Source organism: Pelophylax lessonae (genome assembly GCF_965119305.1).
Source record: "Pelophylax lessonae genome assembly, chromosome: 7".
Lineage (NCBI taxonomy): Eukaryota > Metazoa > Chordata > Amphibia > Anura > Ranidae > Pelophylax > Pelophylax lessonae.
In genome coordinates this window covers 232,367,547-232,383,297 of record NC_138774.1, presented here as the reverse complement: position 1 = coordinate 232,383,297, position 15,751 = coordinate 232,367,547, and the positions used below count along the sequence as shown (strand labels likewise).

The 15,751-nt window shown below is 48.2% G+C and overlaps 1 protein-coding gene across 3 annotated transcripts in view; it reads left to right on the top strand.

Moving 5' to 3' along the window:
- The window catches only part of FAM120C (family with sequence similarity 120 member C), an 88,066-nt gene that overhangs the window by 60,442 nt on the left and 11,873 nt on the right, over positions 1 to 15,751 (top strand). For all 3 annotated transcript variants that reach the window (XM_082263519.1, XM_082263518.1, XM_082263520.1), the window contains exons 13-14: positions 4,674 to 4,875; positions 4,962 to 5,100. In XM_082263519.1, coding sequence (XP_082119645.1) covers positions 4,674 to 4,875; positions 4,962 to 5,100 — 341 coding nt within the window. The remainder of the gene's footprint in view (positions 1 to 4,673; positions 4,876 to 4,961; positions 5,101 to 15,751) is intronic.

The window sequence follows — 15,751 nt, the reverse complement described above, 5'->3', positions numbered from 1 at the left end:
TAGGTCCGTGGGCTGGACAGGCATGTGGCATGGTGTTTCTGCAGATAGAGGCAGAGCTCTCTTCCTCTTCCTGTGTAACCTGTGTTAGTTTTGTTTTTACACTGACAGTGCTGGCAATGTTTTTCCCTGAGAGTTCCCTGGGGGTTTTCTTTCTCTTCTACTCTGCTATTAGTTCTTAATATTCAGATTGTGAATCTGCAGTAATAGCGGTGGGACCGTGTTTTTCGCGGTCTTAAAGGGACAGTAACAAAAAAGAAAAATGTTTTTTTGTTTGTGCAATGGAGTCCTAGGATGAGATTTCTCCTGCAGACCCTCTGGGAGTGACTGCAGGCCCCTCCAGCTCACAGTCTCACAGCCAGAAGTAGCAGTTTTTTTTTTTGCAAAGCCTAATGTCAAAAGTGGATCTTGTGCTTTCTGGTGCGGCCAGCCGCAAACGCCCTCCGCCCTCTCCTCTATTGGCAGGGACTTTAGATTCTGAGCCAGATATGGCCACCCCAGATGCAGACCACCCTGAGGGGTTGGTGTTTTCACATTCTGACCGTGAAGAGGACCTGTCCTCATCAGCCGCCGTGCAGGAACACGCTTTGGTGGAACCCCTGTTAGTTTCTGTAAGGGAAACCCTTAAATTGGATGATGAACCTACAGCATCAGGGACACAGGTGTCTTTTGGCTTCCGCAAATCCCAAAAATCTAGCAAGGTGTTCCGTTGTCCCGAATTCTTTCACTCTATCATAGATGAACAATGGCGACGCATTAAGCACATGTTGCTGGTGCCTAAGCGTTTTGCATGCCATTATCCTTTTGCAGAGACTGCGTCCACTATGTGGACTGTTCCACCAAAAGTGGATTCCCCGGTGGCCAGGTTGAATAAAGCGACTCTGGTACTGGTGGAAGAGTCTCCAGCCATTCCGGATCCCGTGGATAGACGGGTGGAATCCTTGTCCTGCCATTTACACGTTGTAGCAGGCCACTTGTTACAGTCTAATTTCTTTAATGTTTTAGTAGCGCAGACTGCTACTGAATAGGTAAAAGTTACTGAACAATAACTTGGTAAAGGAACAGCTTCCCCTTGCGGTACTAGAACTACTTGACTAGTTGGCTCAAACCCTGGTGTTCATGTGTGATACGTCCCTGGACTCAGCGCTGTTGGCTGGTTGGCTGACCAGGCTTCTAAAAAGGCTGTAACTGATCTTCCTTTTACAAGGGAGAGGCTTTTTGGTCCCTCTGTGGACGAGTTGATCAAAGGTATCACAGGGGGCAAGAGTACTAATCTACCCCAGACCTCTAAGGGCAAGGCGCCACGTCCTAGACAGGGGCCTTCCTTTACTGCTCACAAACGTCTTTTTTGTGCCTCCGGGTCGCAAGAAAAAGGTAAACCAAATATAGGAAACTGAGATTTCTCTTTCGTTCATTGACAGACAAAGCTCCTGATTCTTCTTAACCATTGGTGTATACGGCCCCCTACAGGAGTAGGACACTAGGCAGGAAAAAGCTGGACTATGCCTATGGGCAGTCCTAGGGGGTAAACACCCACTCTCAGCTATAGGCACTGTTTTTTCTGCCTAGTCAGGAGTAAGGACCTAGTTTCTTGCTGGGATCCCTGGTCCTGGCAATTTTTTCATTTTAAACTGAATTTTTTTTCCTCCTTTTTGTTCCTGTGAGAACTACAATTAAGTGCTGGACTGGGCGACGAACTGGATAATATAGATGCTTAGGGTCCCCCCAGTCCGGCCAGTGAGCATGTGCAGACTGCAGCTCTGCGCTAGGTCGACCGCAACCTAGCCCCACTGGACAGGGGTTGGCCTGCGAGTTAAACATTTTGCGAAGACGCATACGAACTGGCTTCGGCCTGAGTCACAGCGTTTCCTCCTGGCTGACAGAACCCACATTACGATGGAGCGGTGCCCACCCTGTTCCTGGTGTGGTAAGTAGCTGTGCCCCCCCCCCCACCCCTACCCCTACCCCTGGAGGGTTTTAGGGGGACGGTGGCCCCTCCCTGGGATAGTTGGACCCCTGGGTTCCCCTCCCTTCCCCCAGCCACTCTAAATTTTCGATCACTTTGAATCTTTTGGCCCTCGCCCCCCACCCTGATTGAGGTTATGAGCTGACTTTGCCACATGCTCTTAAGGGGGGCTGGTTGGAGTTGCTGCTGACCGGAATTCCCTGGTGTGCAACGGGGGTTTGAGCAGGGTTCCCTGCCATCCTGGGGGTTGGTGACTAGGGCAGATATGTCCTCTGGGCTCCCTGCGGCGGTTGTTGGACTGGGGGAGCGGATAGATTAGCATCTGTGGGCCTCGTGGTGGGATCCGGCCGTACATTTAGGCTGCGGCTTTGCGGCCTACTACTTGGAACTACGTAAGGCGACCCCTGTGAGCGTGGCTGAAGCCACTGCCTCCCCTTTGGGCATCCGCCTTCCCCTCTGCTGCCCCAGGGTGGTCGGCTCCACTGGGGCTTGTGTCCTGGCGCCCTCAAAAACTCAGGCCGTGGCCTACTATGCCATGCGGCCGAGTTGGGCGCCGCCTTTGGGGGGGCAGCCCAGGTGCGTGTAGCTGAAACCCCTACTCTTCCATTGGGTTTCTGCCGGGCTGAGGATCCATGCAATTGCGGCTGGGCTCCCACAAAATTTATGCCGCAGCTTGCTGGGCCGTTATGGTCAGCTTGGCGCCTCCCTTGGACCGGGTGGCGCTGTGGGGGCACTTCATTTTCAATGACAGTCTTGTCCCCAGTATTGTGTGGGGCACCTGCCTTGTTTTAGCGAGGGAACCTTGCCTGCGTGTCCGCGTTACGGCGGGTGGCCCTCTTTTAAGGGGGCTATGTCCCATTATGTCCTCTATGGAGGGCAAACCCCCTTGTTTTCGTGTTCAATAGGTGGTCCATTTGTGGACCCTTGGCCGGCGTCCCCTTGTAGGATCGCAGTCGGCGGCCTCCCCTGATAGTTATGTTTTTGGGGTGAGCTCAGAATATAACGACCCTACTGGGTCTGCGTCCATGCACCCTAAGTGCTCAGATAGTGAGGGTGATTCCTCTGCTCCGCTAGCCGCCCTTAAATAGGCACTGGTGGGTGCACTGTTTGTGTCAGTGCGTGAAACTTTAAAAATGGAGGTAGCGACAGATGCCGCGTCGGAGGCACCGGTTCCTTTTGACACCAACAGGCCCTCCAAAGCAGTGGGGGTGATCCTCTTTCCGCTTACCTTGACAACTTGTCAGAAAAACAGTGGGGTTTTCAAAACTCAGTGGTTGCTAGGCATTTTTTGCTTGTGATATCCTTATGAGGATTTACTGCGTTAAAGGTGGACGGTCCCACCTGTAGTGGACTCGCTGGTTTCCAGGTCTAATTGGGTTACCTTCATCCCATTTGAGGAATCCCCGACCTTTACAGGTCCAGCTAATAAGGGGGCAGATGTTTTGGCCCGCCATATGTTTGGCAATTAGGCTGGTAATTACTATTGGCCTGGTGTCGCAAACTCTGACCAAGTGGACTAAGTTTTTACGCCGGGACCTGGGTAGGACCTGTCTATGTTGTTAAAAAGAGATGTTTCAAAGAAGGTTCTGATTTTGTTTTTTTGTTTTAGTTTTTTTTCTTCAAAAAAATGTTATTTTCAATATTTTCATACAATTTAAAAAAATGAAACAAGAAGCCTACAATCAGAATACCTACACAAGAATATAATGTTAACACAGTAAACTAAGAGATGAAAGGGGTGATCACCCCTGACAGATAAGTAGACTGTCAGCAAGGTTCCATAAAAATTTAAGTATATATTTAGAAGGTAAACTCAGATGACAACCCATAATGTATAGTCAGGGAAACCAGGTTCTGTTTTAATCTAAAATAGAAAAGTACTTGTATCAGTGCTGTCACTAAGCATTTGTATGAGTATCGGTACTTGTGCAAATGCTCCGATACCTGAAACCCATACCTTCTGCCTCGGTTCTTTCAGTGGTCAGTGGGATTCCGCCGCTAACAGCTGAAATATAAGGAATAGAATGCTGGCAATTATTAGTTGTTAAGCAGCAGGGCCGCTGTGTCCTTAATAACCAGTGACATTTCAGCTGTCAGCAGGATTCTCCTCCCACCAGCACAATTACATTGAAGGCTGGCCTCTTCTATGTGAATACACTGGGGCCGGCCAGGTGTGTTGCTGCGGATTAATCCATCTAAACCCGACAGTGATTAAATAGCCTACTCTCTGTCCTCCGGCACCCACTGAATACAGGGGACACAGAGAAGTTTTTTTTAAAAAATAGAGGATTATCTCATTGGTGCACAGTATTTTGGAGTCCCCACCCTCTCTACCTCCGCCCCCCCCCCCCCCCCCGCTAGGTTCCATCTAGCGGCAGTTGCCCAGCTCGTGCCCAGGAGGAACGGATTGGACCATATTCATTATTCATTAGCAGTGCTCAGCTGGTCCCAAGCTCCCGAGGATCCACCTGCATGAGAAGCTGTATCCCATCCACTCAGCCCTCAACCCCTATCCCACCCCACCCTCAACTACCCTGCCCTCACTTGTTAATTAATGTAAATAAGGAAAATGTTCACCTAAGGGTAGGACTTGTACCCAGAGGCCTTCTGTGTTCCTCATTGAATGCTTGGAGAGAAGTATCTTGCATGAACCACCGATTAGTCTTTGCAATTGTTTATTTTTTTTTTTTATGTATTTCTTTTACTCCAGGCAGAACAGGCAGCCAAAGTGGAGAAGATGAGACAAAGCATCTTAGAGGGGATCAATCTAAACCGCCAGCCTCCTCCACCACTTCTGCCTCCACCTCCCTTCATGCCCCCCATGATGCCACCCTTTTACCCTGTTCCACTGTACCCTAGAGCCATGGGCTCCATGCCCCCACCTCCTCCTGGAAGAAACAGAGGTTTTTCAGGTGTGTATTGTAACATTGGGATGTATGTTTGTATAGTATGATTGCGAATAGTTTAGCACCTGGTTAACTGTTTGCATTTCATACAGGCGTTCATCCTATTCCACCACAAGGGGGCAAGCTGGAGATTGCTGGTATGGTGGTTGGTCAGTGGGCAGGCAGTAAACCTTCCCGTGGCCGGGGAGCTTTTGGGATGCAGGTGGTCTCAGTTGGTGGTCCAGGAAAAGGGTAAGCATGATGCAGATTCTATTTTTTTTTTATGCATTGTTGCTAATACCGTAATGTGAGCATTTGAAAACAGTTTTTCCAACTTAATGTGATATATGAGCTGCTAATGATTTTTTTTTTTGCCTGCTCTATAAACATATTGCTTTGACTATGCAAGTTGTGTTATGGAGCTGGCCATACTTAATCTTCGATTACAAAGAGAAATTTGCTTATGATTCTTCAGACAGGAGAGAGAGACTGGTGTCATCACACATTCCATAAGCTGTGCTTGATGAGGGGTATCTTTTTATCACTTCAGCATTACATAGTACTCATTTGCAGTAAGAAGTGAGACCAGTCTTATTTAATTAGAATAAAAACACAGATATTCATTTAACACTTAATTTAGTTAAGCATTGTGGGCAATTTAGGTTACTGTATTTTATGCATTCTTTTTCATGCGGGGTTCTGCTTTGATGTATCCAAGTATCCATACTTATTGGAAGCAGAATAAAAGCTTTTTCTTATTTAGTATATCAGATCACTAGTTTCTAGTTATATTGCAGTGCACATACACTTTTCATATTCCCTGCACCTCCCTTTTAAGCCCTCCTGATCACAGTATGGTATAAGAAAACCTAATCCCTATGTACCCTTCTTGCTGGCTTCTCCAGGATTGGACAGTGTGAACAGGCCAGCCTTTAAGTATACTCCGTATTATGTACTTTTGGGAACTTAGGCATGTGTTTGGTACTTGCATATAAGTTTGTGGCTATACCTTGCACATGTGTGGTACAGCCATTACTCCCTATAGCATTGTAATCTGTCTACACAGTAGTGCCACAGCTTTTTTTTCTCTTGCGTCCTCTGACAGACATAGCTCTAGATCCTTCACTAATGGGTTATGTGCGCCCTCTTCAGGAGTAGCTAGGCAGTGAAAGCTTTCACTAGGCACGCCTTTAAGGGCCGTCCTATCCACATGACCCCAGACACACCTGCTCATAGAATCAGTTTCTTGCTGCCTAGTTTAGGAGTAGGACCTAGGTTCCCTGCTGGGACTCCGGTCTCAGTTTTTCTTTTCTTTTAAGAAATGCTTTTGTTTATTTTTCTTTACTCACTATCGCTAACTAGTGTCAGGGGGATCCTCCTGGTAAACTACAAGCAACAGCCGGGCTGAGGTTTCGCACTGGATAATCTAGATCCTTACGGTCTCTCATCCTGGCCAACGAGCGTGAGCAGGTTGTGGCCCGCCCAGGCCTCGCCACGACAGAGCCCCAACAGATGGGGACGAGCCTGCGAACAGATGCTTTCGCCGGGACGCCTCAACCTGGAACGCCCTGAGTTGCAACATACCCCTCTTGACTGGCAGCAACCCCACTCAGGGTGGGTGGTGAGCTGTATCGGAGCGGAGCCCAACGGTCCATGGTATGGTGAGTGATGCAAGCCCCCCGTGTCCCTGGGACAGACGCCTGTGGGAGCGCTGTGGCCCACTCCTGGGGATAAAAGGGCTGTGTTTCCTAAAATATCCCCCTGGCCTGACAGGACGGTTCCTGCCCTCCCTGCTCCCGCTGGGGGCGCTATAGCTGCGACTAACGCCTGGGGGAAGGGGTGTGACAATGTTATCTTGTCCGGGGGGGTCCCCTGTGGTTTTTCCCCGTGAAGGCCTCATTCCTTGGGCTCCTGACCGCTGGTGCTGTTTTCGGCCCCCATTTTAAGTGTGGGCATCAAGCTGCATCTGTGTAAGGGCAGCAGCCATTTTCTTTGTCTCCCTGAGTGTTTGGCTCCGTTTTTGGGCGCCATCTTAAGTGTGGGCAACCGTGCTGTATGGGCGGCAGCCATTTTCCCTGAGCTTCCTATACTGTAACATTAGGCACCATTTTGTGTTAGCCTTTGTGTTCACAAGCACTGCTCAGTCTCTAGTGTTTTTTTGGTCCAGCGTTTTCTGCAAGCTGAATACAGTAACAGCGCTAATGCCCCAGGGGGTTTAAATCTAGAGTGTTTTTTCCTCTGACATATGTTGCTCTTGAAACTTTAATGGGGGACTCCAGTGGCAGAGCGGTATAGTGCGGTACAGTGGTGCATCCCGTGGGCTGCGATTTACAGGGACAGTATGTCTTTTTCTTGCAGTCTGCGCATGGAGTCCCAGGAAATGAATTCCCCCCTCAGACTTTACATGTGCACATGCTGAAACTTTCAGATCGCCATCCCTCATGTCTGTCAGCAGTAGCAGAAACTGGAGTCCAAAACTGGAGCTTGTGATAAAACAAGTTGCTATGCAAAAAATCGGCCGATGCTCCCTCAGTACTCTGATCAGAGCATGATGTGGTTGCCACGGACACTGCCCTCCCTGAGGGATCCCTGTCCTCACAGTTGGAAGGCGAGGAGGATGAGTCCTCCTCAGCTGCGGCACGAGAACGCGCTTTGATGGAAGCACTGATTCAATTAGTAATGGAGACGTTGCATATAGATGATGAGCCCAAGCAGTCAGGACAGCAGGTGTTTTTTGGCTCTCGAAAAGCCCAGAAGTCGGGTCAGGTTTTTCCTTGTCCCGAGGATTTTCACCATATCGTGAATGAGCAATGGGGACGCTGGCGGTGCCCAAGTGCTTTCAGCTCTGTTATCCTTTAGCAGACTCAGTTTCCAATCACCGTACAGTGTCCCCTAAGGGGGATCACACTTATATTCCAGGTTGAACAACTCCACTGTGGTGCCAGTGGAAGACTCCCCGGTGTTTAAGGACCCGGTGGACAGGCGCATGGAATCACTTTCCCGCCACCTGCACTTGTTGGCAGGTTTGATTCTTAAACCTGTGTTCGCCTCCGTCCTAGTTTTTAGACAGTTACACAATGGATAAAGGTGCTTAGGAGCAACTTGCTGGCTGCACCAATCCCTCAGAATCTCCTTGAGCTCACGGCTCAGATGACCCAGGACATGGTGTGCCTGTGTGATGCGGCCATGGACGAGGCTCCTCTGGTTGCCAGGTGGTCTGCCGTGGGGTTCGCCATTCATCGCATGGTGTGGCTGAAGAGCTGATCGGCGGACCAGGCTTCCAAGAAGGTAGTGTCTGATTTTCCCCTTTTTAGGGTGAACGCCTTTTTGGTGACTCCTTGGATGTGCTACTCAAGGGTCTAACTGGGGGTAAGAGTACTCTTCTTCCCCATTTCGCAAAGGTAAAGCACCTCACAGTATGTGGGGACCTTCCTTCCAGGCTCACCGGGGGCTTTTTTTCGTGCCTCTGGGGCACGAGCCTCCAGAGAAGACAAGAAAACTTGGTCGGGTGATCCCAAGGCCGGTCAGTGTGGTGCGAGGAAAACTCCTCCTCTGCATGAACGGATACCCTCACCTGGTTCAGGGGTGGGGGGACGTCTGCGTTACTTTCGGGAACCCTGGACGACTCTGATTCCAGACAAATGGGTTCACGAATTGATTCGTACAGGGTACAAGATCGAATTTCGGTCTCGCCCAGCATGTCCCGGTTCCTCAGCGGGACAGGTTTTGAGGTTTTTTTACTCAAACCTGTTCACAGTGCCCAGGAAGGAGGGCAAGATGTGTCCAATTCTGGACCTCCAGTTTCTAAACCGCTTTGTGCGGGTGCAGACGTTTTGGATGGAATCCGTCTGGTCAGTGGTGGCGTCTTTCCTCCAAGGAGATTTTCTGGCCTCCATCGATTTAAACTATGCTTACCTGCACATCCCTGTTTATGAGGGTCCTGCCAAGGTTTTGGCCCCGGTACTAGGGGATTGCTGTCCTCGGTTAGCTGGATGATCTCCTGTTCAGGGCAAGCTTGTGTGCCACTCTGTCGGGCGATCTAACAGTCACGGTTCAGATGCTCCAGGAGTTCGGGTGGACCATCAACTTCCAGAAGTCTTCACTGACCCCGTCAATACGTCTGAATTATCTGGGCATGGTCTTGGATTCTGCTCAAGCAAAGGTTTTTCTCCCAGTGGAAAAAACTTCCGAGTTTGCAGGGAGAGATCAGGTTACTTATGGACAACGACCTCTCCTCCCTGCGGACCTTCATAAGGTCTCTGGGACTGATGGTGTCGAGCTTCAAGGCGGCCCCGTTTGCCCAGTTTCACACAAGCCCTCTATAGCGGAGATCCTTGCAAATGGAACAAGGATCTTTGGACAGGATGATATGTCTAGCTGTCTCACGAGGTCAGAGCTGTCGTGGTGGCTTCTGTCGCTTGCTCTGTGCCAAGGCAAGTTGTTCTTGCCATTGTTGTGGACGGTAGTCACCACGGATGCCAGCCTGACGGGCTGGAATAGGGTGTTGGACACGCTTTGTGCCCAAGGTCTGTGGTCGACGGAGGAATCCTCCTTACCAATAAATGTTCTGGCGCTCAGGGCGATCAAATTCAACCCCACGCCTGCTCCGTTGGATGTCTCGACTCCACGGTCTCCCGGTTCGGGTGCAATCCAACAATGCCACGGCTATGGCTTACATCGATCACCAAGGGGACACCAGGAGTGCCCGGGCAGCCAAGGAAGTGGCCGTGTTTTTGTCTTTCCAGCTCTCTCCGCTGTTCACATTCCAGGAGTGGAGAAATGGCAAGCGGACTACCTGAGTCGTAGGTCCCTGGATCAGGGGGAATGGTCCCTGCATCCAGAGGTCTTTTGCCTCCTATGTGCCCAGTGGGGAATTCCGGAGGTGGATCAGTTCGCGTCTCGTCTGAACGACAAGGTGGAGAGGTTTGTAGCCAGGGCTCAAGATCCCCTGGCGGGCGCCACAGGCGCATTGGCGGCGCCTTGGAGCCAATATCGGCTGATTTATGCCTTTCCTCCGATACAACTGTTGTCCAGCTTTCTCCGCAGGTTGGCAGCGGAGAAGGTGCAGGTGATTCTGGTGGCCCAGACTGTCCTCGACGATCTTGGTACACAGACCTGGGAAAGGTGGTCGTCGAACCTCCCTGGTGGCTGCCTCTGAGAGGATCTGCTGTCTCAAGGGCCGATTTTCAAGTATGCTTTACTGTCGCTGGATTTAACGGCGTGGCTGTTGAAGGCCAGGTACTGAGGGACAGAGGTCTCTCTGCTTCTGTGATTCCTACCTTGTTGAGAGCTAGGAAGGCGTCTTCCGGGATATTTCTCATCGTACTTGGAAGAAGTCTATTGCCTGGTGTGAGTCGCTAGGGTTGCATCCTCGCCCCCTTTCGGTGGCGGGGGTCTTAGCTTTCCTGCAGAAAGGTGTGGAGCAACATTTTTGACCTTGGGCACGATGAAAGGTCATGTGTCGGCCGTGGCCATTTACTTCCAACGTCCCTTGGCAACTAGTTCCTTGATTCGCACCTTTATACAGGGGGTGCCTCATCTGACTACGCCGAGGAGATCCCCTTTACCTCTGTGGGATCTAGATTTGGTTTTGTCAATTCTACAATGACCTCCTTTTGAAAATATCAGAGAAATTTCTCTGCCCTTGTTGTCTCAGAAAGTTGCCTTTCTGGTGGCTGTCACCTCTGCTCGCAGGGTGTCTGAATTGGCGGGTCTGTCCTGCCGTTCACCTTATCTGGTCGTTCATAGGGACAAGGTTGTTCTGCGACATAACCAATATTTTCTGCCTAAGATGGTGTCGGCTTTCCACCTCAATGAAGATGTAGTGTAGCCTTCGCTATGTGCGAAGCCCAAGCATCCCAAAAGAAATTGCCTTGCATTCGCTGGATGTGGTTCGAGCGATCAGGGTTTACCTGTTGGCCATGGAATCCTTTCGGTCGTCTGATTGCCTGTTTGTCCTTCCTGAGCAATCTCGTAAGGGTTCGGCTGCATCTGCTGCAACCATATCAAAATGGATCAGACAGACTATTGTTCAGGCCTATTCATTGAACGGCCAGGTTCCTACTTTCCCTGTGAGGGTGCATTCTACTAGAGCGCTGAGTGCCTCTTGGGCTTTTCGCCATCAGGCTTCTGTGGCTCAGGTGCGTAAAGCGGCGACCTGGTCGTCTGTACACACTTTTACAAAATTCTACAAGATTGATGTGATGGCATCCTTGGATGCTTCCTTTGGCCGCAGAGTTTTGCAGGCTGCTGTTTGCTGAAGAGACTGAGTGTTCTCTTTCAGGGGTGAATTTTTTTGTTTTGGGGTAAGTTCCTGTTGATGTTGGTTGAGCTTCTGTTGGCTACGCTTTTTAGCCTTGTTGAAACGTTAACAGTTGGTTGGTTCTTCCCACTCCTCATGCCTACACTGCTATGGGACGTCCCATTTGTGAAGAAACTTCCAGAGCTGCGTCTGTCAGAGGACGTAAGAGAAAATTGAATTTTTGTAAGAACTTACTGTAAAATTATTTTCTCTGAGTCCTCTGACAGATGCAGCTCCTGCCCCTCTATGTTGGGGTTGGTTGTGTTCTCCTTCACTGCTTTGCTACGAAACTGATTCTATGAGCAGGTGTGTCTGGGGTCATGTGGATAGGACGGCCCTTAAAGGCGTGCCTAGGGAAAGCTTTCACTGCCTAGCTACTCCTGAAGAGGGCGCACATAACCCATTTAGTGAAGAAACTTTCAGAGCTGCGTCTTTTTAGAGGACGTAAGAGAAAATAATTTTACAGTAAGATTTTACAAAAATTCAGTTTTTTTTTTTGTGGAGCATTTTTCATCAATCTATAATAACCCCTTCCTGCTGCCACTTTCCAACTTTTAACAATCAAAATGCCAGAAGGCAGGCTTCCAATTATGTGTGGTTGGCTGTCACAGGGGTGACATGATTGAAAAGTGCCCAAATGCAAGAAAGATTCATGAGCTTTCTGTGACACTACAGTTAATGTTTACACATAGCCACATACAGAGGCGGCAGTGCTCTGCGCCCCGAGCCCACCCTTTTTTTGAAGCCTATTAGAGCCTCTGGCTCTAATCACGTGCTTCAAAAAAAAAAAAAAAATCCCCTATTGGAATCCATGCGTCCGGCGCCCTGCATGTAGATTAGGGGGCCGGACGCATGGATAGGGGGGGCCGCGCCCCGGTGCCCCCAATGGACAGGCCGCCACTGGCCACATATATGCAGCCACTTGGTGTTAAAACCCATCTGCCGAGAAGCCGCATATATGTGTGTGGCTGGCAGGCAGGAAGAGGTTAAGTAGGATATGTGGGTTACCAGGTGGTGCATTACACTTTCACATTAAACCTGTTAGCCTTCTATTGGCAGCAGCATACCTTTGTCACCTTCTGGTGCCTGCTTACACCTTTTTACTTTTTTTTTTTTCCAACCTGAAAGAGAAACACATAATGAGCTAGTATGCATCGCATACTAGCTCATTATGAAATACTTACCTTAGAACGAGCCCCCGCCGTGCCGCATGCTTACCTGTATGACGGGCGACATGTTCAGTCGCCCGTCTTCTGGGATTGCGGTATCCGGCCATCTGATTGGCCGAACCCGCGATTACGTCACTCCCGCGCATGCGTGCGGGAGCCGACATTCTTGGCACGGGGCTCTGAAGGAATGGCACCAGCGGCCGTTCCTTTAGAGCGCATGCGCCAGTGATGTCACTGGCTGCATTTAAGGTAAATATCTCCTAAACGGTACATGTTTAGGAGCTATTTACAGTACCTATATGTAAGCCTTATCATAGGCTTACCTATAGGTAAAAGTTGCAGAGGAGGGTTTACTTCCTCTTTAAGTATGGATACTGGGATACATCAAAGCAGACTCTGCATGAACCAAAAAAAATAACATTAAATAATGCAACCTAAATTGTAAAAAACATGTTTACACCTCTGGACAATCGGCATATCTGCCTTTACATATTCCACATCATAGCACATTCCTTTATCACATCATAGACATAAGATTAAAGCGCATAACAAGAAAAAAACATATTTATGACATCTCAGCAGCACTTGCACTATGCCCATTGTTTTAATCTTTTAAACCTGCTGCAAGGACCGAAAACTACCCCTTGATGTGCAAAATATAGCGTGCTCTTACCTTCCGCTTTGCACTTATTAAACAGATACAATAAACTGTATATTAAGCAGACTAATAAGGAGAAAATAAGAGAAGTACGTTGTTATGGTTTACATACACTTTAAAGGAGTAGTAACGGCAGAAGGATTTTTTATCTTAATGCATTATGCATTAAGATAAAAAGCCTTCTGTTTGCAGCAGCCCCTCTCCCCTAACACTTACCTAAGGTCCCTCTCTGTCCAGCGATGTCCACGAGTGTCTCAGCCGTCCGAGATGCTCCCTCCTGATTGGCTGAGACACCACAGCGACACCATTGGCTGCCACTGCTGTCAATCAACGTCAGATAGCCAATTAGGGGAGAGGGGGGGCCAGGTCAAGGCTCCGTGTCTGAAGCGACACAGGGAGCTATGACTCGGTTCAGGTGCCCCCTAGCAAACTGCTTGCTGTGGGGGCACTGAACAGTAAGGAGGAGCCAGAATCACAGAAGAGGAACCCGAGAAGAGGAGGATCCAGGCTGCTCTGTGCAAATCCACTGTTTGTTAATTTTGTAGGAAAAAAAAAATATAGACTTTGCAATCGCTTAAGGGTGGCTGAGTTACCAGTGCACCTATAAATGCTTGAGGTATCTTCGCAACACTTTTAGGCCTCATGTACATGGGACGTTTGGCCATCTCTTCTAGAGGACTTTCCTTCTGGCAGCAGCCTTTTTGGCAGAAAAAAAACACTCATTGCTTGCAAACACGTGTAACGGGTTTAGCCACGTTAAGCAATTAAGAGTTAATTTCATTGGCCATAATAATAATTTTCTAGTCATTGAAATTAATTACATTTAAGCGCTAAACGCCTTTAGGCGCATTTACACAGGCCGAGCATTTCTCTACCAAAACGCAACTGTTTCTGGACGTGCTGGAAGTGTTTTTCTTTTTTTTTTGTTTAGTTTTTTTTCCTGCCTCTAAATATCAATGTGTGCATTGACACAGGCTAACATGGAGGGGCATTTGAATGTAGAAAAAAAAAAATGTCAGACAGCCCTAACAGCCACGTTAAAAATGTCCAGTATGCATGAAGCCTTAGAACTAAGCAAATGGAGTGATGGTACAGAGCAAGTTCAGTTGATTAGAACTATGTACAGTGCCTTGCGAAAGTATTCGGCCCCCTTGAACTTTGCGACTTTTTGCCACATTTCAGGCTTCAAACATAAAGATATAAAACTGTAATTTTTTGTGAAGAATCAACAAGTGGGACACAATCATGATGTGGAACGAAATTTATTGGATATTTCAAACTTTGTTAACAAATAAAAAACTGAAATTGGGTGTGCAAAATTATTCAGCCCCTTTACTTTCAGTGCAGCAAACTCTCTCCAGAAGTTCAGTGAGGATCTCTGAATGATCCAATGTTGACCTAAATGACTAATGATGATAAATAGAATCCACCTGTGTGTAATCAAGTCTCCGTATAAATGCACCTGCACTGTGATAGTCTCAGAGGTCCGTTTAAAGCGCAGAGAGCATCATGAAGAACAAGGAACACACCAGGCAGGTCCGAGAAACTGTTGTGGAGAAGTTTAAAGCCGGATTTGGATACAAAAAGATTTCCCAAGCTTTAAACATCCCAAGGAGCACTGTGCAAGCAATAATATTGAAATGGAAGGGGTATCAGACCACTGCAAATCTACGAAGACCTGGCCATCCCTCTAAACTTTCAGCTCATACAAGGAGAAGACTGATCAGAGATGCAGCCAAGAGGCCCATGATCACTCTGGATGAACTGCAGAGATCTACAGCTGAGGTGGGAGACTCTGTCCATAGGACAACAATCAGTCGTATACTGCACAAATCTGGCCTTTATGGAAGAGTGGCAAGAAGAAAGCCATTTCTTAAAGATATCCATAAAAAGTGTCCTTTAAAGTTTGCCACAAGCCACCTGGGAGACACACCAAACATGTGGAAGAAGGTGCTCTGGTCAGATGAAACCAAAATCGAACTTTTGAGCAACAATGCAAAACGTTATGTTTGGCGTAAAAGCAACACAGCTCATCACCCTGAACACACCATCCCCACTGTGAAACATGGTGGTGGCAGCATCATGGTTTGGGCCTGCTTTTCTTCAGTAGGGACAGGGAAGATGGTTAAAATTGATGGGAAGATGGATGGAGCCAAATACAGGACCATTCTGGAAGAAAACCTGATGGAGTCTGCAAAAGACCTGAGACTGGGACGGAGATTTGTCTTCCAACAAGCCAATGATCCAAAACCTAAAGCAAAATTGACAATGGAATGGTTCACAAATAAACATATCCAGGTGATAGAATGGCCAAGTCAAAGTCCAGACCTGAATCCAATCGAGAATCTGTGGAAAGAACTGAAAACTGCTGTTTACAAACGCTCTCCATCCAACCTCACTGAGCTCGAGCTGTTTTGCAAGGAGGAATGGGCAAAAATTTCAGTCTCTCGATGTGCAGAACTAATAGAGACATACCCCAAGCGACTTACAGCTGTAATTGCAGCAAAAGGTGGCGCTACAAAGTATTAACTTAAGGGGGCTGAATAATTTTGCACGCCCAATTTTTCCGTTTTTTAATTTTTTTAAAAAGTTTGAAATATCCAATAAATTTCGTTCCACTTCATGATTGTGTCCCACTTGTTGATTCTTCACAAAAAAATACAGTTTTATATCTTTGTTTGAAGCCTGAAATGTGGCAAAAGGTCGCAAAGTTCTAGGGGGCCGAATACTTTCTCAAGGCACTGTATACCTGTACTATGGTCTGTATAACTGAAA